General features: G+C 34.2%; 1 protein-coding gene across 1 annotated transcript in view; it reads right to left on the bottom strand.

The window, feature by feature from the left end:
• Positions 1 to 1,277: 1,277 nt before the first annotated feature.
• Dmtn (transmembrane and coiled-coil domain 2 protein Dmtn) overlaps positions 1,278 to 23,451 on the bottom strand; it is a 251,103-nt gene continuing 228,929 nt past the window's right edge. Inside the window, exons 11-15 of the mRNA XM_071595354.1 lie at positions 17,660 to 17,737; positions 13,148 to 13,243; positions 10,534 to 10,755; positions 7,816 to 7,997; positions 1,278 to 5,248 (exon numbers count right to left, since the gene is read on the bottom strand). Coding sequence (XP_071451455.1) covers positions 5,122 to 5,248; positions 7,816 to 7,997; positions 10,534 to 10,755; positions 13,148 to 13,243; positions 17,660 to 17,737 — 705 coding nt within the window. The 3' untranslated portion in view covers positions 1,278 to 5,121. The remainder of the gene's footprint in view (positions 5,249 to 7,815; positions 7,998 to 10,533; positions 10,756 to 13,147; positions 13,244 to 17,659; positions 17,738 to 23,451) is intronic.

The raw sequence follows: 23,451 nt of genomic DNA, 5'->3' as shown, positions 1-23,451 counted from the left end.
AATAAAAGAGAAACTGAAAGTTGGCAAAGACACAATTCTCCACCATACCAATACTCGTCTCCACACAAGTTGACATGTGCAACACTGATTACATTGCCTCAAGATACATGAGATGTTACTGCACCCACTGTACAGATTGGATCTGGCCCATTGAGGCTTTTTATTCCTTTTTTCTGAAGATGAAAGGATATCTGAATTGACACCCTTGCATCGATGGTCTGGAGGTTCAGGAAGATGTGCAGCACAGGTGCCAGGAGAAGATGCCCAATTTCTCTACTGACAGGTGACAACAACTTATCTAACGTTGGCCTGCGTGAGTGCACGGAGATGGTGACTACATGTAAAAGTAATAACACCTTCCAGTACAGAAAATTCTGCAATTTTAGGAGAAATACATTTTGTACAAGTATCTTGCATATAATTGAAATTATCATTTAGAAGACAGAACTTTTCAAAATGGTTCCATATGAAAACAATTGATGAACTAAGTGTCATGACCTTCCCTTGTACGTCTTCATTCAAAATTTTAATTTCCTAACATTACCTTCATTAAAAATACACATACTTGGCAGGCAGCACTTATTCCTCATGTTTGTGCTTAATTGATCTTTAATTAACCAACTCATAATTATGAAAAAAACACCATGAGAATTTTTTTAAAATGTTTTCCTAATTGGCACATAAAAGCTAGTGGAAGAAATTTGATGCAAAAAAAAGAGATGGGCATTGGTGGATTAATGTGCACACTGCAAATGATATTCCAAAACATGAAAATCAAATCTTTGATCTCAAAGCTATCTATGTGATCTTTCCATCACTGTCATTGTACATATAAAACTAAGTAAATGAATTAAGGTACAGTTCAGTGAATGTAAAGTTTAGTGAAGGAAAATATAATGAGAATGAAATGTTTGGAAAAATAGGATATAAAGACTAAAAGAAATGAAAGGTTTGATGCCTGAAACATCAAACAAATCATTGCTTCGCTAAGCTTTCAGCTGGAAGGGCATGAAGCTCCAAGTATAGCAATATAAAAGATTCAAGGTATTTAGAAGGTATTCAAACAGTAAAAAAAAATTTTTATACTATCAAAGTACACTTAAAAATGGTTTGAGCAATAAAAACTTAGAAAAAAAGACAAGAGGGGGGGGGGGAACAAATACATATTTAAGTTTCCCAACTTAAATGAAGCATTGACGTACAAATAGAAGTAGTGATGAGCTTGTGATAATAACACTCAAAATAATGACTATACTTTTATATTTGTATATATAGATATATATTATTCATATATATTTTTTCTTTACACAGAGGTGCATTATAAATTACACACGCACACACACGCAAGAAGTTAGTCCCAGTCTTCCATTTAAACAGAGCATTCATTATTATTTTATTTCTCAAGCAACTGTCATGGCTGATGCATAGAGCCAAACATTCCTTGGACAAAGCTTAAATCTGCCACTTGCACCAGCCTATCACCTTTGTGCTATCACTCGGGGCAAGCACCCAGTAATACGGGGAAAAGGCATTCATTGTGATAAAGAGGGTCACAGCTATTTTTGGAGGGGAGGGAGAGGAAGGAGATCAACTCATTTCAACAAGCCCAAGGTTGGGACGGAGCACAGGGTTCGGGAAAATACGAAGGGAAGTAAAACTGAACATCCTATTCATGTTTGCACACAAATCAAGTTTTTTTCATACAACTGGCAAATTAAGGATAATGATTTGAGAAAAGAAGTTTTTTTCAGGGATAAAAGGGTGTGAAATGCCCCAACATATAATATTTTTTTTTAAACCATTGACAGATTCATACAACAAACACACAATTTTGACTTTAATCATGTAAGTACCATGAAGGTTTTTCTATTGCGCAAATTGTACAAAAGAATTCTTTTTCCTTCACTAACATTTTTGAAATCCTTGAAACCATTTGAGAAAAGGTGGCAGTTTCTCCGAACATCATATTCATCCAACACCACAAAATAATTCCTTCACTTACATCATTTTAAAGTTAAAAATAAACATCATCTATCCATTTGCAAAAAAAACACCATAAAACACCTAACCAGAGAGAAATTGGGGAATGTGAAGGCTGATTTAAACCAAAAAAAAGCCAAAAACTCTCACAAACATCAATGAAAACACACGGGAAATATTACCTAATTAGGTGAAGGTAGGAGAGTGGTGGCTGGGGCCCCACAATACAAACCAGAACAATATTCCCGGCAGGACATTAAACTGTTTCAACAGAACTAATACACCTCACCGGTCATCAATACGAGAAGATAAAACCACTTCGCAGCCACACCTTAATTCATAACACACAACTTCCATGCACGCTCAAATTTTGCTCTGAGCACGCGCAGTAATAGCAGTATTGAGCTGTTGGCAGCCATTGTGCTTAAGTGTATTTCTTTTTGATCTGATTATGAAATACTTCTCCTGGAAAGAATAATAATTATTTCCAGAAGTGGATGCTACTGAAAATTCAACAATGCATGTTCACCAACCATTTCATATGAGGTTACAGGACAGGAGTAAACTCATGATCCACGCATTCCCTCCCTTCTCACACACATCAACTTTTACACTTTTGAACGACATTGTGCCTAACTCATTTAAAGGTCACTTCATTGAAGTAATTTTCGAATGGGATTGAATACTTAAAAATAATCACGTTGCAGCAGTCCCCAGCCCTCCTCACTTTTTTTTTTTTGGCATAAGCAAACAGCCCCGATACTTATGATATGGCCAAAATGGAACTTTATTATTTACAACTTTTGACCCTTCATCATTTAAGTATTGTCCTCCAAATAATTTATCATTCAACAATGTGAGGATCAACATTCATCCAGTTAATATAGGAAAACTTACACCCTTACATATTCTATAAGGGAACAATGGTGAAAGGCTCAGTTTGAGTCTAGAAGTCACCAAAATCTCCCATATGTGCCACAAACTGCTGTTTTTGCAACCTCTTCCAAGGCCTAATCACAAATTCTATTCCTTGGCCCAAATGGGGCCTACAGATAGAGAGCAGGAAAGAAAATTTCATCAGCATAACCACTAAATATCCCAAACTTTCATCCTTCAATATCCTAAAAATACCTTAAATAACAATTAAGCTAAAATGTGAAAGACTGAATATACCCGGAATTTCCAGTAGTTTACTCATTGAGACATGCATGAGCCAATCACCCAACCTGCTCGAAATAAAAAAATTCTATATTTACTTTTGCCTCTTAAAAATTCAATAAATGTAAACATACACTGCCAAGATTCTAAACAATCTCTGGGGGGAAACAAGAAAACACAAACGGAGATATTACTTTCAAAACTCATTCCCTTTAACACTGCTGACAATCACTTTGCAATAGGAAAAAATATCTATGGGCTGTAAAAACCAATAGAAAAATATCAAAGCTAAACACAGACATACAAAATGGTCTTGCGGCAAACATTCATTCACAACTGGGACGGTTACAAGGAATCCCTTCAAAGAGGCACGCAATTGGACAGAGGATTTTTTTTTTTATAGAAGTGTGCAAAGGTGCAATAAGAATTGACTTGGAATGAGTTTCAGGACTACAATTTATGATGCAAGAATTGCCATTTTGGGGAGAAAGAGGTCAGTTTTAGCCTAAAAAGTCAGGACACTAGATGTTCCAAAAAATGCTGGTCAAGACCCTTCTGATGGCAATAGCAATTCCACCATGTCTCCTTGTTATTTCTTCGCTTCCCCACAAAGAGATTATCAACTTGAAAACAAAACAAAATTCAATGTTACTAGGGATTTCTCATCCTTGCCACAATTTCCACTAAGAATCCATGGAATCAGCAGCAATATCCCCCACTAAAAAACAAAGGAATAACAACCACATCCATCTGAAGCATCCATTTCCTCTATCTATCTCTTAAAATCTAGAAGGCCTAAAGCGGTACTTCTTTACGTAAGCGTAAAAATTACTGTATCACCTGAGTAAAAAAATTAATTACTCAAGCAGATGGGCAAATTTGACACTTGACTCTTCAAGATAAGCCACACATGAAGGTTATTATGCTCCCTATTAGAGTCCTTCCTTGGGAGTAGCTGTCAATTCAAATAATTGGAATTAAAATACAAAATAAAAGGCTGAAATCTTATTCAATTTTGGACAATTCCACTGCACAGTCAACACTTTTTCCAATAACACTCTGGCCACAACCCAATTGACATGATTTCCTCTTCATTATTTAGGCACACACTGACCTCATTTATCTCTGTGGATGGAACAGGCACTGCATTTTCAGACTAGATACCATTATTCTATCACTATCACAGAACACCAATTGGTCACAAGCGAATGCATTGCACACCCATTGGGACGGGATCATTGCACATCTTGGATCTCTTTAACATTGCCTTTTTGTTCCTACAAGACACAAAACTGCTCACTGCCAATGATTTTTCTTCTTCCACTCAAGACTCCCGAGAACTTTTGCTCATCAATTGACACAGACAACTCGGAGTGAAGAAATTACAATCAGCCCTCAAAAACCCCAACAACTTAGCCAGAAGGATGTCCAAAGATGAGCTATCCTTTGTGCCGTCACCACATCAATGGTGGATTAATACGTTCCCTTGAGAAACTCACAAAAATCAAACACAAAACTTTCAGGAGTCAACACACATTGATCCATCCCAGTCTTCGGGCAGTGAAAGAGAGATGAAAAATAATTCAAAACACTTCCGGTAATTTTATTTTAAAACAAATGATGCCGTTACCATTTCAAGTTGGCTAATTGCTTTCGTCCAAATGGAAATAATTATTAAAAACGGGTCGACACGACCCAAGTTAGCGGACAAACCTAGCCCTTTAGCATAGAGAGTATTTCAGCCAACAATGATAAAACGGTCTTTTTGCTCATGGGGCGAAGGGTTTCACTGGGCAGAACATTTCCTAACAGAGATGTACAAAATGACAGATGAAGAAAGTCCTCTCTTCTAAACATAAAACTTGCCATTAGAGCAAAACTCTCTTCAATCTGCCTGTCAAACTGTCAAGGCAATCCTGCTAAGAGAGAGAGAGACACCATGAACTACTGACTCACAATTCCCTGGAAGCCCACTGTGGCTTATCACTTAACCGCTAAAGCATCTCTTAAGCGCCGAACCAGATGCCCCCCTACTTCCCTCATTTCTGGCCACTGCTTCAGCACAAAGACAATGCTTGCAATGAAAAGGATGGTTGTCAGGATTCTAAGTCTGTAGAAGAGAAAAAATTAAAAACAAATATTAGCACACAACCCCATGGGTGGCAACTGACAAATCAACTTACAACAGTTAAACTTTACTTTTTCACTCATTGTGAGCATCACACACATGCACATGATTTTTTTAAATCTTTGACAAGCATCAATAATGTTGAATCAACACAATTTTAAAGGCCATGCATAACAAATGCTAGGAAATGCTTTGAATGCACCACATCACTTGGGATGGCACTGATCAATGAAAATTACACCAATGCCAATCCAAATGCATATTAATAATATGGATGATAAAAAGGTATGCTAAAAACATTTTAATGTTGGTATATTTACACATTTTCTTTGACCATTTAGTAATTAACATTTACAAGAAATAAACACTTAATGTATTCAGATATTTGATACTCAACTTCAATCTCTTTTCCTCATTTTCCAGATAGTATACCTGCATCCCTTTAAAAACAGCGTGCAAATTTCACTTATTTATCTAACCCTTCATCATATTTACCTTTCATTGCAATTGAAAGAAACAGAAAAAGAAATGCCTAAAAAACATTTTTCAACTACCACTCAGGCTGAGAGCCAGGAGTTTAGATTCACATCCCTCTCCCCAACATCCAGGAAATGTTGTTCTTCCAATCTAGTGCATTTTCCCCCAAAAAGGCAATGGGGAAGATAAAACATATGATCCTTACAAGATTTATATTCAAAACCAAACCCACTGCTTTGGAATGGTTTTTAAAGTATTTAGATTAAAGCTTTGGTTTACTGGAATTGATAACCACAGTTGCGCATGAGGGGTGTGTATCAGTGTTGTCATGTTGCAAGATTATTGTCGTCAGGTTGCCTCTAGCATTCGATTGCCGAGGTGTTTCAGAGTTTATATGCACTGAGAAGAGTTTACTGTTGGCACTCGTTCCAGAAAATCGGTCACATAAACTTGGTGAGCATCCCAAACACAGCCAATAAAAGTTTTTTTTGCAGATGGTTGTCTTTTAAACTTTTTCGCCTGAGGAGAAGACGAATGTCGACATTCAGCACTCAAGTCTTTTCTTTTCCAGATCATAATGATGGGCCCATGACTCATCCCCCGTCACAACATTCAAAAGAAAGTTGTCTCCTTCATCATGGTAGTGCTGCAAAAGTTGTCCCCAGCATTCCAATCTATGCCGTTTGTTCCCATCTGTGAGATGGCTTGGTACCCATCATGCACAGATTTTACAGTATCCCAATTGCTCAATAATGAAGCTGGCACATTCTTCACAAATACCAATTAGGTACGCGATATGCTTTTCAGTGATTCATCGGTCATCTTGAATCAAATCCTCGACGAGTTTGCAATGTTTAAACCGTGGCAGTGATCAGACATCCGCTGCGGGTTTCACCAATAACTATGGCTTTCCCAGATTCGCCACCATGGAATTTTATTACTCACTGATTTACAGTAGACCTACCAACAGCGACGTCACCATCAACAGCCTTTAAATGACAATTATTTCTCAGTAGGAGGCACTTTTTCAGTGACTAAAAATTTGATAACAGCTCACTAAACTTTAACTCATCTTGGCATAACAATAGAAAACACGTCTCCATACTTTCCGCTTCTCAAAATACACTGGATGAATGCAACAATCTCAAACCTGCACATGTATATTGAGGGGGAATATTACTTCCACCTGGCGTGCTTCTGAAGGTAACTTTGTTTGTGCTCTACAAGCATGTGTGTTTTAGTTTTCAGCCTACTCTCATAAATCTACTTCTGTGCCATAAATGTCTATTTCTTCTTATTTTGGTTCCTTTAAATTCATATTACCATATAATTATGAGCATATTTCTTTATTATTATACCTTCCATGAATGATCCCACTAAGAGAAAACTCTTTGTATATTTTAGCTGAATGTGAATTCCTTCACCCATGGTATTCAATTTTTTATCAAGATATTGATGCATTTTATTTCATATATCTCATTCATCATGTGATCCAAATTCACTCCTTGCATGAATATCCATTATTTGCATGAATTTTCGATATTCTAAAGTAAGTTCTACCCATTCAGTATTCGGTGTTATTAGATTTGTGAAAACTTAAATACACATGACAGCATTTAACCAGTAGAGAGATTCTATTAAAAACATAGGGAAGTATGACCAATACGGTGCATTTTTCTTGCTGTAAGGTAAGGTAGGGTAGCACTTGCTGATCGAGTTTTTACCTAACAACCCTTACTGCTATATGAAGACACAAACATTAACAAGGTAAACAGCTGAACCTGTAGTTTGAATATCAACTGTTTAAAGTACAATGGCATACATTTAATGCAATGGCAATGTCAGCTGTCACCTGAAATCAAGGTACTAGGGACAGCATTATATTTCAAAATAAGTTTGAAATTATCAGTAGCCAGTTTTTAAGATTTTTTCTTGTTATTTTTACCAGGCAGATTTTGTTGAAATCTAAAACATTTTCTCCTGGGGAGCCTTTCCTTAAGTAACAGAAAGCTTTTTGTCTTCAAATTCTATTTTCTCAATCAAGATAAATCATAAAACTACATTTGGCTCACCTTGTTTTGAGAAAAGGGGTCATTATTCCAGCTGCTGTCGCCACCACCAGAAGCACTACTTGCAGTACAGTCAGAACCACATTGATCAGCTTTACAACCAATGCTCTTGCATTGCCATTCTCAATTCCCTCCAGTGTCACATATTGTTGTTGTTGTTGCTGTTGGTGCTCTAGTTTAAAAATCTGTGCACAAAAATCAAATGAAAAATTAGTGTCACCAGAGTCCTAGGTCTTAAAAAAAAATTCAATAAATTTCAGTTCATTAAATATAGGTAATAATGCTTGGGACACAATTTTTAAAAAGCAAAACCAAATTATGTGTATTTTAGATTTTGTATATCCTGGTAATTCCACGATGCCCAGAGAAACCCAGGAATTGACCTAGTACTCACCAAAATATTTTATACTGGTTTGATTTATGCCTTGAACAATAGCACAAAGTAGTCATGATATGCATATACATTTTTTAATTTGAATTTAGCATTTGTTCCTACATTTTTGCATACTCTTTTACACTATTGGTCATACTTCAGCACCTAGGGCTTTAGTTTGTGCACCATCATAAAAAGATAAATGCAATAAAAAAATAGAAATTGTACCAAAAAGGTATCAAAGACAAATTTGGAATTTATTGAGGGCTATTTCGGTAATTCAAAATTCCAGCTGTGATTCAGAGCAATTAAGTATTCAATTTTTGTGACTTTTTAGTTTTACATGTTGCTATGAACTCTATCAATGATATAAACCAATGCAAGACAACTTTCATAATTCACCACATCTTTAAAAAGGCATGCATTACCATATACACTTGATATTTATTCACACAATCTGTGTCTTAAAATGTAAAAAGAAGTTCAAAACTATCTTATTGATAATTTCTTAGTCTATCACATGATACAGATTTAAGTACACTTCATTCTACTACGAGTATGTATACCATTTTTATGACTTAAAATGCATAACTTAAAAAAGGAATAATAACAGAAAAAATAAAAACAATCATTAGCCATCATTTCCATTTAACCACATTTCATAACCTTGATGTGCATAATAAAAAATATATTCAAAGATTTGGATGAAAATAAGATTCGCATATAGATCTATAATCAAGGGTAAAAAACTCCAAATATCCTTTCTTTCATTTGATAACATAAAGAACAGCTTCAAAAACTTCTGCCTAACCACCATGAGCACCGAATCAAAAATTCTAACAAATCAAAAACTTATAATGCATGATGCATACACTTCGCCATGCAGGAAATCTGGGTTCAATACAAAAATACCTAACTTTATTCAAGTTGAAAAATTTTTTTACACAAGTCTTGGATGGGTTTTCCATTGAGTCAGGGATTCATCTGCTGCTGTTTTGATAGCTAACTCTGTCATCATCCTCAGGGGTTGTTATCCGGGTCATCATTTTGCCATCCTTAGCTACCCTTCGCTTAGGCTCGGATCACTTCTGATTGGCTGTTGCTCATTTTCTCTCACCTTCTCCTCACCATTTATTTTCCAGAGCACGGACTTCCAAAATTGGCATACGGCATGTTCTGTATCTGGGTTGAAGTTTTTTCCGCTCAAATGGATTCCCATCGCCCCCTTTGTCAGATAGTACCAGTAGCCATTTTCTCTGCTAATTAGTTTAGCACTATTGAAGAGAATCTAATAGTCCTGGGCAAGGCTGTGCTCCACAACGTCTGTTTTCTTGGGATAGCTATGTCAAATTCATCTTGTGTGATCCTTAATATGGGTCTCTATCGTATGGCCCCATTCTCCTATGTATTCTTCTCATCACTCACATGGTGGTCAGCCATCACAACTTCAGTAGCTGAATGCCTGACCTCATGGAAAACCCACAAAGACTTCACCAGAATCGGGGAAAGTACCATATCTTGCACAATTTTTTATTTGCCTCACATAAATAAGTTTTTCAATACTTTTAAGGAACACCAAATGATTGATGCTTTGGTTTTTTTCCTTTCTTCTATACCATCCATCAGAAAAATTCCTTCAATTGGAAACTGGAACTTTTGCAAAAAGATTATGGGATTATTTATAAACTTTCAGTGCTGGGATCACTTTTACAACCAACAAAACTTCACTATTTTCATAATCTAATATCAAACATCTATACTGAAATACAGGTTTTTAAACATGTGGCAGAGAGAGAGAGACAGCCATCCCTGAAAAACGTGGGTGAAGGTGGCGAAAAAACCTCTCATGACAAGGAATATTTTAAGCCCCAGGAATACCGGAAAATACATTAAACGATGTATGAAAGTGATAGAAGTGAATCAAGCTATTAACTAATCAATGGAAATCCAAGAACAACTGCTGACCTGACAGAGGCATGCCCTGTCTCCCACCTCATTTGTTACACCTAATAGTCGGACGTGACACTTGATCAAGGACATACAAAATAAGAAAAATAATGATGAGTTTTTATCACCATAATCTTTGGGAATTGAAAGCAATCTTGCAAAATATAACAAACTTGTGAGAATGAAATTCCAGGACAAAAAAAGCAAGGGCACATTACATTACTGAAAGAGCAATATATTAGTGTCATTTTGAAAAATATTTTTTTCTCACCAGTAACAACAAAAGGATGCTCATAACCTCAAGATTTTCTAATTCACTGAGAAAGACAAGGCCCCATACTTCCACAAATGATGCTAGAGTTAATGGTTGACTTCCATCAAATAACAACATAATAAAATACCTTTGTGTGACACGATTCCAACATTTCATGGATATCACGTAACCGCTCTTCAGACTGGTACTGCACCTTCTCCTCAACATCTGAGATGGCCTGCTTCAAATTCTCCACTTCAACCTGGTGCAGTTCTGTTAAGTCGTTAACTTGCTCCTCAAGACGTTCCGAACGAAACCTCTCCTCTTGCAACGACTGACCGAGGAATGCTACTTCTCCCTGTAGACGCTGCTAAACATAAACACATCAGTTGTAAGGGGGGAAATTCAAACAAATCCAGTTACCTCAGCAACAATTTTATGCCTAAGGTATAGTGTTACACAGAAATAACACAGACACACTAGTAGACCCATGATTCTGATAACATTTCATGTTACACTTATAACAGTACCTCAATGAGATATAAAACTAATGTGACATCCATTTTAACCAGTCACCAAAAAATTTTAATTATCACTCAATGGCTTTGGTCATGGGAAGAATTTTTATCAGCCATTGAGATCCTTTTAAAAGACTTGGCAATGGTTTTTTTAGGTAATCAATTCCTATGCCCAAAAAATTAAAATTTGCCAACATCTAACACACTAAGGAAGCATTTTGTGCAAACACCTTCCAACAGGGAATGAGCTAATATTAAAACCTGTGTCATAAAACTCATGCCTCTAGCTGTAGCATTTGAGATGCACAAAAGAAGCAAAGCACAAAAACAGAACCATTCTGAAACACCCCAAAGATGAGTTGTCAGGGTACATTTGGCCACTTTAACACTAAATCTTGACAAAAGAAAGATGAAGCATCGATATAAAATATTTGGGAAACAACAGAAGAATGAGAAACAAGAAGTTTAAATTTGAATATGTATTTTATATATTTTAGTTTTTATATCCTCAATTTAATTTCAAAGGAAGTCTTCATTTTACGAATATTTAAGTGTTTCTGTGATATGCTTAAACCAAAATTACTTAAAATGCAAATATAAGGAAATGCTTAATGCTAATGCTCTTTCTTATTCAACTGTCATCCATGACTTTTAAATTTAATATGGATGATATTTTAAGTATGTTTATGAATAAGAGGCCCACAGCTAATAACTCTGATTTGATGGACTACATAATTTACAAAGTAGCTCTGAAAAATGTGTATCATGCCTTTGCCAAATTCTCATATCTCACTATGAAGAATAGTAAAAAAAAAAAGTTATACCACAAGCATAAAAAAAATATCAATGACAGACACTTCAGCATTTCAGACCTTTAAATGTAGATGGGAAGAGACCTCTTGAGAAAATAAACCACAGCTTATGAGCAGCTGTATACTGCAGTTATAATCCCAAGAATGGCGATGAAAATAAATATTTGACCAAAGTAATATGAACAGGCAACAAAGTGATCTTAACAAAACTTCTGAGCTTCAGAGGAATCATTTATCACTGTAAATGAGTTTCTTTTTGCTAAACCAAAATTTTTATGAACGCATATCCATCAGAACTGATTAAAGCAACTACTTCTCCAAAATTATAACTCTTTTGGAAAATTCTATATTCCCCATGCATACAATAAATGCCAAGGTACTGGCATTGAAGGTAAAAAAAAACTTTTCTTAATAATGTGACTATGAAGTTATGCTAAGTTTTGTCAACATTTTTCACATTTTTTTAATTACACATAAAATCAGAAGTTCACATGAAATTATTGAAAAACATTGGCACATTCAACCAAACTCTTACATCCCAATGATAAAAAAATGCCTTCTAGTAATTTACCACTATAAATGAAAATCAGAGTCTAATTTTGGCAAAGAAACAGTTATTTCAAAACATAAATATATATTACAATGAAGAAAGCACACTTAGGCATAATCTGTTACAATCACTTCAAACATTATAAGGAATTTTTCTAAATATATAGTTGCTCAGACAAAATATTTAAAAATATGTAGCCTCAATTTCAACAGGCCAACCTGGCTCCATTTCATAAGATCCACAGACTTTATAATCAATATTTCTAAACCTAAAACAATAATTTAAACAGTTGTGCATTCTCTATTATCAAATAAAAATGTAATTTATCAATTTATGGATTTTTAAGCTCTAGAGCACTTTACTCTGAGTAAAGAAATACCCTACACACCTTGTTTTAAGAGAAAAATGGAAAGGGAAATGGTCCCTAATTCCTCTCACTAAAAAATATCACGATAACATCACTATTTAACACATGAAAACACCAAAATATTGGAAAAAGTAATGGTGTTCGGGAATTAGGATTTCACTGAACCATAAATATAACTTCCCTAATCAGTTGCACATAAGCAGTACTAAAAAAACTGAGGGGATTAAAATGATTCAACTTTTTGTAAAAAATGACAAAGTAGTTAAGGTTCACTCAATTGAGAATTGATTTAATCACAACCTTTTCCTATTAACACCAAGAAAAAATCATTATATTTTAATCTTTAATGAAATATATATGCTCTAGTTATTCAGCTTGAAAAAATACACAAACTAAATTTAATGGATATGCTTCATTTATAATCATACAAGTAGTTTGAAGGATAATATTTGTAGTGATAAACCCAGAAACAAGTCTTCAGAGGAGATAAGAGCCTAACTGTGTCTCAAACAGACCTTCATTGTTTCCACCTCTTCTCTTAGCCTCTCGCACTCCTCTCTTCTCTCCTGAAGTTCCGTAAATATGAGATCTAGTTGATAGGATGTGGGGTGCTGTAAAATACATGCACTAAATGTTAGAAGTGCAGATACACAAAATAAAACAGATTTCCTCCATTAAAGCACAAATAAAACAACAGCTAAGACTAAGTTTTTACATGCTAAAACTTTTTAGAAACAATATTCAATATCTGGATAAGGGTGGTAATTAGTTCTCAGTAACCCAAGGCTCTCCCTGACCTCGGCACATTTGTTTTGAAGTAAATATACTTGATTCCCAGCCTACTCCTATCCTTACTTACACATGGGAAATCATATCTTCCCATGCTGGTGCAATAAAAAATTTAACCCTCAGCTTCATCCAAAAAGAATATGATTATTTTTACTATAAAATAAATTATACTTTCAAACTAACTTTTGAATACATGAAAAAACTTTTTTAGGCTAAAAAAGTCAGAGATTGAAAGCTAATGAGTAATGATTTATGGGTAGCATTTCTGTCTAATATTAGTTTTACAAGTATTTCAGTTCATAATTTTTATATATCAATGTTAAGTATCATTACTTGCACATCAGCAAACATATTTTTTCCCTCAAGTCAGTGCCCATTACTTTTTCCCTACTCATCAAAATATCAGTCTCCTACCAAGAAAATCATAGCCACAACCACTTCTCATACATCTATAGATGAATTACAATTTATTAATACCTCCTTATTCCTTAAAAAAATGCCCCATAACAGTTAATGCTGATGCTAAAATTTCCTTTACAAACGCAAGGTAACTCATTTCTCAATGAATTCAAGTGCTAAATTTATCAAATAATGCGTTAACTCATTTTCAACGACGTATGATCACATTTGGGAATTAAAAAGACTTGAAATGAAAAAACAAAGCAAACATAAGTGAATTCTCATGAATATTTTCATTTGATTTGACAAAAAAACTGTTAATACATTAATTAAGTTCCATGCATATTATTGTAAAATTCAACAGCGCTAATAAAAAACACACATGTTAGTGCACATTTGGAAAGACTACAAAGCACTTAACTGATTCCAATATTTATCACTGTTACCACACACCAAGCACTTAGCAGTGGGCACCAAAATCCTTCAGAATCAGAATCACATCCTATACAGGGCTCTCAGCGATGAGGGGATTTGAAGATACATTTCTATTTATTATAAACATGTGTTATCATAAATGTTGGAATATATAAACCAACAGTGAAGAATAGGACAGAGAAAATCATCCCTGCAGGTGCAATCTCCTTAGCCATTATGACATTGTACATATATGTTCATTGAATTGAATGGAAAATATAAAACTCACACCACCATTTTCATGATCAATAGCTATTTTTCTACCTGCATCATTTACAATGGAAAAACAAAATTAGTATACACTATGATGCCAAAATTACAAAATCATTGCACATATTAAAAGTTAAATGCTGAATATCTGCAGAACTGGAAACAATGAAGGTTACTTTTGAAACTCCGTGAGTTTTTGCTCACTTATGGCTTGCCTTTTTGCAGACAGCTGCAATTTATATACAATACTGTTAAGCAGTGAGATTTTGTACATACATCCTTGGCCTAGTGCTGGAACGATATGCTCAATAGCTCAAGTGTGGAAACAATAGTGCACCATATCATCCTAAGTTTTGCTTCTTAGGTAACTGCATTCTGTCAAGATAATTCTCCTCATAGGTATATCATAATTACTATGAAACCAAATACCATACAGGTCAGATTTAGAGGCAAATATATATTTCAATTTTTGGGTCATTATCAGAGATGAGGAATATAAATGTACAGCATAACTCCAAAGAGGGTAGAGGAAAAATATAAGAGTGGTATGGGCAGCTTGAATAGAGGCAAGTCGAGTCCTAACAAAAAGTGAACTAAGAGGCCATTCTCTAACTATACACCTAGTAATGAATATTTATTTGAAATTGAGTGTTCTACCATCATTTTTTATTCCTTTTACTACTTACAACAATATTAACGGGGGCATTAAAGAAATCAATGCATACAGTAGGATACAGAAGGACAATTTTAAAAGTTTTAGTTTACATGGAGGGACTACAGCTATTAGTCCTTCTCCATGTATATTTTTGTTATTATGCTTCCACATTTATACCACAATAACTGATGTAATATACACAAAATAAAATGATAATGTGATATACGTACAATGTGTTTTGAAAAAAACTACACCACAGGGAGAAATTGGCCATGAAAATGGCTTTCAAATGTAACTGAACTGTTAAGTATCTCTGGTTAATTCTAATCCATTTAATTCTCACAATTAGATTATCGTTAGGATTTTTAGAAGAATTTATAATAATGGCTGTTAATTTGAAAACCTCCCACATATTTCTATTGGCATCACAAAATGTATGACAGTTAATGTGCAATAAGCAGGCAGCAGAGCATTATTTTAACAGCATGAGAGGGAAAGGTATTATTAGGTAGAAGGAAATCATCAATGTCAATATTTATTCAGCAATATGTGTAAGTGACAGAGAAAGAGTACACTTTTCCATGCATTCTAAGCAACAAACTATGGTAAACAAACAAGAAATTAAAAGAAAGATAGCAGGTAAAAAACCAAAATATGTTTGAACAACTTTGCAATTTTAAAATGTAGCATATTTGCACTCACCAATGATTGTTTCTAAAAGTCAAGCTCTGAACAACAGTCAAAATCCAAAGGAGCTAACAGAATGAACTTCCTAAAAAAGCTGAGAAATTTCTCTGACAGGATATTAACTCAGCTACACTTCACGAAATAAGTGAACAATCTGTACTTTCCTCAATGTTATTCAAGGCCAACTTATTATGCAGTCTAACACAAAGTTTAATGAAACTAATCAAATTAGACAAGCAGCTAATTTTGTATGGATGCAATGAAATCTTATCAGTACTCATCTGGAAGAGATATAAATGTCCAATCTGGAGGCTACAAATTCAGTCAAGGTCATACCATATATAGTGCAGCTCTACTAAAAGATCATTTTTCACTAATTATTTCTTGAACAACCTTATCTATATGGTAAAATAACAGTTAATTTAAGACTGACTCTCACAAACTTTCACAGATCCATTGGTCAAACTTGCTGAAAATCACGCGTTTTTTTATTCAAATATCTCGTTATAATTCAAAATTAAAATACCCAGATATTTTACAGTTTGCTTTTGAATGGAGATACATGATACTACATTCACTAAGGAATATCATTAAATAAATAAAAGGGAAGTCGAGCAATGCACATTAGCCTTCCATCTCAAGAAAAACAACTGTGTATTTTTAAAGATGATATTGAACCAGGAGTACACAATTCATTACTTTGGCACATAAAAGAGAATGGTAGAAAATAGCTTTAAGGCATTTAGGGATTGGAATTGATCTAAACCATTTTGAAACTTTTACCAACACCTTTCTTCAGACCATGCCACCAATCAATAAAATTTATCATTATAATGGACTTGATGAAAGTGTTTCTTTTATGAATTGCGGTAAACATAACAAAAAAATTCTTACTGGCTAATGCTCATCAATTAAATTTTATTGTGTTTCAAAAGGGTACTGACAAAAATGAAATTTCGCTGAAACTATTTAGGAACCATTGCCCACACTATCACCACATCTGATTTTTTTTATCAATTACTACTCCTTCATAATTGGAATGAATTCATATGTCATTGGGAAAAACACAGTAGGGATGGCAAGCTCTCGACTTGAGCCATTTCTAATTAATGTAACCTTAAAAAATTAAATAATCATGCAATTTTTTTACCAATGCTTTGCTGTTTCATGATATTTTGGGTTATAACTCTGTTAATTGCAGACATATATACAATTCACTTATTGTCATTAGACCCTCATAATTTAAGGAAGTGGCGGATGGATAATGATCATTTCAACAAAAATACAAATGACATTACATTTCATCACACTTTATTTATATTCATCATATTTCTCGAGCATCTCTCCACATGATAATACTTTTCACATAACTTTCATACATAATTAATTTTCCTATAGAATAAACTGGAAAATTACTCCCGTCTTAGGCTACTAGTAAATGGCTCATACAGATATTGATGATTTAATCCTTCAACTCATTACATTGCTATTGTATGGACACTTGTTTTCATTTTTTGAGCTTCATCAGAGGAGTGACTAGCGGCTTTACTCACCCTATAAACACTTCAAGCAAAAATCACAGCAAACTTAAATTGAGATAATCCTCCAAGTCCATGATATTTCAGTTGTTTATGAATGAATCAATTTATTAAATTAAGACTGATAAAAAAAACCAACAGACCAAAAAAGAATTTGTATGAGGTTACACAGTTAGTGAAAATTTAAAACAGGCACCACTAAATGATTATCAAAAGCTAAAGATACTAAAAATGATTCACTGGATGAAATGATGGAAAAATTAAATGATAAAAACCTGCACATGGATGGTTTGAAGGCTAAGAATCCTTTTCATAGGAGAAGTCCACATCTTATGAGGAAGAATAGAAGCTGGCTGGGGAAGAAGGAGACAATTGAACAATTCACAAGTGAAGAAAAGAATGCCGGAAGCCATGGATAAGGAAGTTGAGGAGGAGAAGGCATTACCGGGATGGGAGATGAGACTGGTCAAGAGGGGAGTATGGGAGTGTCGTCAATTAGGAAGAGAGAGGACAAAATGCAATGATGATAAGCCAAAGTTGAAGGCAGACTGGTGTATGCACAGAAATGTTAAAGAGTGACCCATGAAAGAGTGAAAAGAGACAGTCAAGAGAGATGCAGATATTATTCTAAGTTAAGGAAGGTTATATGCTAAATATGAGTCAGTGAGTGATGCCTGATTTATGATCGCATTTGAAGAGAGAAGAAGAGAGAGAAATTCAAGCAAGAGACAAATCAGGTCTTCAATGCGGATAGTTAAATGATGCAATGAAAGTAATCACTCTAAATGTTAATGCTTAATAATACAATGGATAATGTAGAGATTGTAAATAAGATTACAATGTAATAATCCCATAACAATTACTGGTAATTCAAAGGAAACTGTGGTGCAAGCATTTCCATTTTTAATCAGAGAAATTCTGAGGAATTCAAACATGAAACACAGACCAGAAAATCATTTGGAAAAAGTATTCCTCAGTCAAGAGGCAAACATCAACTCAACGTTTTCTTGATGAATGTATTGCAAGCATCAAACCACATGAACTACATAACTTTGGATTAAAGTAGAGGGGGAATATTCACCAAGCACTACGACATACAATGATCACAAACAGATGATAAAATTCCTGATATGTAATTCCAGATTCACCTAGATTGCCAATAACAATCAACATAAACCAAAATGATTCCAATAACTTCTGTGAAATAATGTCTTACATCTCTGTTAACTAATACATTTGCAGCACTAGAAGAGAATCATAAAACGCTTGAAATACAAAACTTTCATACCTTTACATTAGAGCACAAGTTTATGATAAATTGAGCAAGTGATTAAGCCTAATATTCAACTCAGCATTTTATTTGCAAGCATGAGCTACAAACCCCACAATACAAGTGAAATGAGGGTAGAAAACAATGCAAAGCGAGCCAGCTGAAGGTGAGGATTGAGTATGTAAATAAGAGTGGAGAGATGTGGACAGAAGCCAATTGGCAAAGAAATGAACAGAGCATGCCAAGCAAGTACTCAAACTCAAATATTATTAGACTCCTCCCTCAAGTGGTTGGGATAAGCATCATATAAGTGAGCGAAGCTCATTCTGAGATGATTAAAAATTCTGATTGAAAATTTTACTTCATATATTATTGCAGACAATGAAGCATGGATTTTATGGCAGTGTTTTCATGAAAATATAAGGTATGTATACAAAGAAATTTGATCAGTTGAATTTATGACCATTTGAATTTGCTAGGGTTACGATAGAGATTTTGGAAGAGCATTCCCCGCTCCCGGCCCCTATTTGGCATCCTTATCTCCCTTCTTGGCTTCTTTGAGATATCTTCAGCTTATGACACATTTATCTGTGGTATATGCATTCAGGTGAAGAAGAACTTCTAAACAAGCCTGTATCAATCGGCTGAATCTAACCTCCACTGCCTCTACATCTTTCCTCCTCTACCTCAAGAGACCACCCTAAAAATGTCTACTCTCCCTCCCCCTCCAACAAACAAGCAGCAATCGTTTAAAATAAATAGCCTGATAAAGCTGCATTTACAAATAAATGCAACATCCATACAAGTAACTACTGAATAACTAATATTCATGAACAAGATCTATGGAAAGCATATAGTCAACTAATGCCCGCAGTTCTCTAGAATCAGAGAAAAGAGATGGCTAGTTTTAGAGAGAACAATTCAAAGGAGGATGTACTCACATGAGCAAACTATATGAACTATTCAGCACCACTGAAGAGTTAACTATGAAATAAATTTCTAAGCGGTAAACTCCTATACTGTGATGACACTTCTTCCATGCATGATTTGATTAATTTGTACATTCAACCTATTTTAAGACAAGTTTGACTTTTATGGAGATTTGATTCAGTTAGTTTATTCAATGAATTAAACATAGCTGTGCAGAACTGTTTCATGAATGTAAGAATAAAAATAAAAGTTCAAATCTTAATATTCTGTTTAATTCTTACTGGCATGACTAGTCATAATTAATTCACTAATGAATTCCATACTTTTTGGGAAGTATTAACTTGATTTTTTCATTAAATCTGTCAATGCTTTCTCGACAGGTGGTAATCTTCAAAAAGGTGAATTATGTGCTCAAATACTTCAGTATGATTTTACCTGAAAGTTTTTCAGAAACCCATTCCTTGGCTATTTTAATTTCTCTGAGTATACTCCATTGTTCACATTGCATTGTATATACTTAATCTTACATTGTTCAACTTTACCTTCAGTTACCTTTATCTTCTGGCAGCAACAGTTTTATTTCATAATGAAGAGCATGCAAAATATTTCTCCATTATAGAGCTTCCTGCTAAGTGATACCTCTTCTAGTTCCCAACGCACACCTAGCAAACTATTGCCTAACATCAATTTCCTGATAAGTGGGGAAACTTATTGTAGACCAACGTTCAAAGTGAATAGTTTACAGTGCTTAAATTTGAATAGTACATATATTTTTATTGTGGAAGGTCAATATATTTCATCATTATATAATTTGCTCGAAGAATTTAATTAAGGTATTACAGTGAAGCCCTGCTTAACAAGCATCTCGTATAGCAAGTAATTTGTATAATGAGGAAAAATATTGGTCCCAAGAATAACTCGCTTAACAAGCAACTTTCTGCATAATGAGGAGAGGGGAATTCCTGGATTCACTGCTACTGAAGTTTGTCTCTAGCACTAGGCGGTATCTTTGACTTGAATTACTTTTAAATTAAATAGGCTAGCTCACATTTTTATCTTCATGCAAACTAATGTATAATTTTCCAATAGTTACCAAGCAGGCAAATGTAAGATATGAATCACGGATGCCATGACATCGAAAAACAAGAACACCACATTTTTTATGGCAGGCTTTTTAAAATATTAAACAGTTGAGCTATCAAGTATAGGCATTCACAGTTGCCAAGAAGAACAAATTGATATCTTATATAAGTAATCTTTCTGCTTAATATGAGGGGATGTGTATAACATTCCAAAATCATTACTGTCAAAAAGCAAACCTACATTTATGCACAGCAAGAAGACCCAAATTAATATATGCCATACAAACCACATTCCTTTCAAAAGTCACTGATATCAAGCAGTTAAACATGATATACATAGTCTTCCAGAGAAATATCACATTGGAAAATGAACCAAATTAAAAACACAAGTTTCCCTTCTCATAACAGATTGGGCGTTGACATTCATATTAACAATTATTAATAGATTTGATTCTAAAATTGAACTTAAATGTTTAATATAAATTTGTTTGGGAGAAAAAATTAAAAACTACAAATTTTCCTAGTGCCAAAGGACAGCTAACTTCTGATGAGTACAACAAAATTGAAAACAACAATTTTTTTATGAGTTGGCAATAATTTTGAAATGATATCACTTACTCACCTTCCTTACACAATAATACGACTGAGAAGAAACACTCATTTTGATGATTTGAGCAAACAATCCAAGCAAAGTTGAGACTATGGAAGTTCCATGACACAGAATGCAAATTGCAAAAATACTGGATGAAGGCAGAGCTGTGGTTTCAGTGAGGAAAGCTTAGGGACTACTGAAGAAGGGGTGTAAATGCCAAGGAAGATGGTAGGGAGAGCATTTGAGACTTAAATCAATATGGATACCCAGAAGCCCCACAACAGCCCTTTATAGGTCTTCCAAGCAATTACTGATGCCAAAATGTCAATGACAATCCAGATGGCAAAATAAATTTAGAGACAAAAAGGTGCTAAGTGGATTCCACACAATGAACAACATATTCCTCCATAAAATTACATTGAATAAATCCTTCAATAAATCCTATTATGATTAACAGTAACCTTTTCATTCAAATGCAACATTCAAAGGGAACACCATCAGATATGAAAAATTAAATCAGATACTTCATGGCATCAGCATAATTGTAATTTGTCATATTTGTTCTGATATGTAGTCATAACATTAATGATATGCACAATTTGGTTAGCAGAGTGGGTGACACACTAAAAGGCTTAGGGTCAATACTGAAATCATACCTACAGCAATGGTGTTGTGCTCTCTTATTACAGATTATTCTGCAAAGAGTTTTTGTCTTAAGATGTTGGTGAACTTGAGTTTACCTTGCTAAAAAATGTTTCACTGCTTATGTTTTATTTGTGCAAAAACTGGCAAGAATGGCTCCTGAAAATCTTTAGCAAAATTAAGATTACATTTAGCAATCAATTGACCCCAAAAATATGTTAAATTATTCTGACAGTTTGTGAAGGCACAGTTATTTTGGATATCTAGGCTGGAGTGGTTAAAAATACCTATGTTTCAAAATTTAAAGTGGGTTGTGGATCATCATGGATATGAGATGAAACTGTCAACCAAGTAAGGATATCTTGGTACAAAATATTTGCTTGTCCAATGCATAATTACATATTTTTTCTTTTTACCTTGAGATATTTTCTTGCACTTAATATTGAGCATTTTCTTGATTTCAAACAAATGCCATAATAATCTCAAAAAGCCTCTGGCTTTAAATTCAGAGGATCTGTGCATTTTTTTATAATTAATAAAGTTTATCAAAAGTTTAAAAACTGGCCCTATAAAACTAACCCCAACTACTTACAGTAAATTCTGTCCATTGAGAAAATTCTGATTAGCACAATATTCATTACACATATTTTAGATTTGTAGTTGTAGCTGAAACAATATAGACCAATTCAATAACACAGCAAAAGGATACAAAATGTGTATACTGAGCATGATAGACAGTTGAAATTCACTCTCCTGAAATCAATAGTTCTTGAGACTAGATACTGAATGAAGAACAAATGAATATGATTAAAAGTATCATTCAGGTGCCAAAGAAGAAGTCTGCTCAATGTAAAATCCTCACAAAATCATTTTTATTTCTGAGTAGCCCTTTTTATGCAGAGAAAAAAAAATGTATACAAGTACAGTAATTATATCCTCAATGAACTGCCTCTTCTACATTCAAAAGAATGTAAAATCCAAGAGCCATTATCGAAAAAAAACATTTTAAAGCTATCTAAGATGTTTCACCCCATTTTCTTAATATTTAACAAAATAATTCTTTTCCTCGATGTATGACATTAAACATGTTTTGACAGGTCTAGATTTCAACCCAATGATGTTAACCATAAATGAACACAAACCAAATTTTATTTTCTCAAATCATCTCAGAAATATTTGTATGGATAAATAATTTCTATCTCCTATATCTCTTACATCATGTTCAAGAAGATATATATGGATTCAAAACGATAGACCCAGAAAAAGTTAATCGAGCAAAGCAAAGTGAGTAAATCCCAAAATTATGCTTATGAGAATACAACCTTGCAAATACCATTCTAATTTCATTTCCGTAAACAAATATTGTTAAACATGAGGTCTAAACTTTTATTACAGTTCTACTTCATATCACAAGCCCTATCCAGAACATTCAGTCAAGTCCAGGCCTGGATCATCCTCTTTATCTCTTATCCTATAAGGAGCATGCCGTGCTGACAACGATAATCAATTTACAGCTACATACATATATATGTAACTGAATGTGGGTCAAAT

Source organism: Hetaerina americana, unplaced genomic scaffold, assembly GCF_022747635.1.
Source record: "Hetaerina americana unplaced genomic scaffold, ioHetAmer1.1.p SCAF_7, whole genome shotgun sequence".
Lineage (NCBI taxonomy): Eukaryota > Metazoa > Arthropoda > Insecta > Odonata > Calopterygidae > Hetaerina > Hetaerina americana.
The sequence above is the reverse complement of the archived record's forward strand: the minus strand, read 5'-3'. Positions and strand labels throughout refer to the sequence as shown.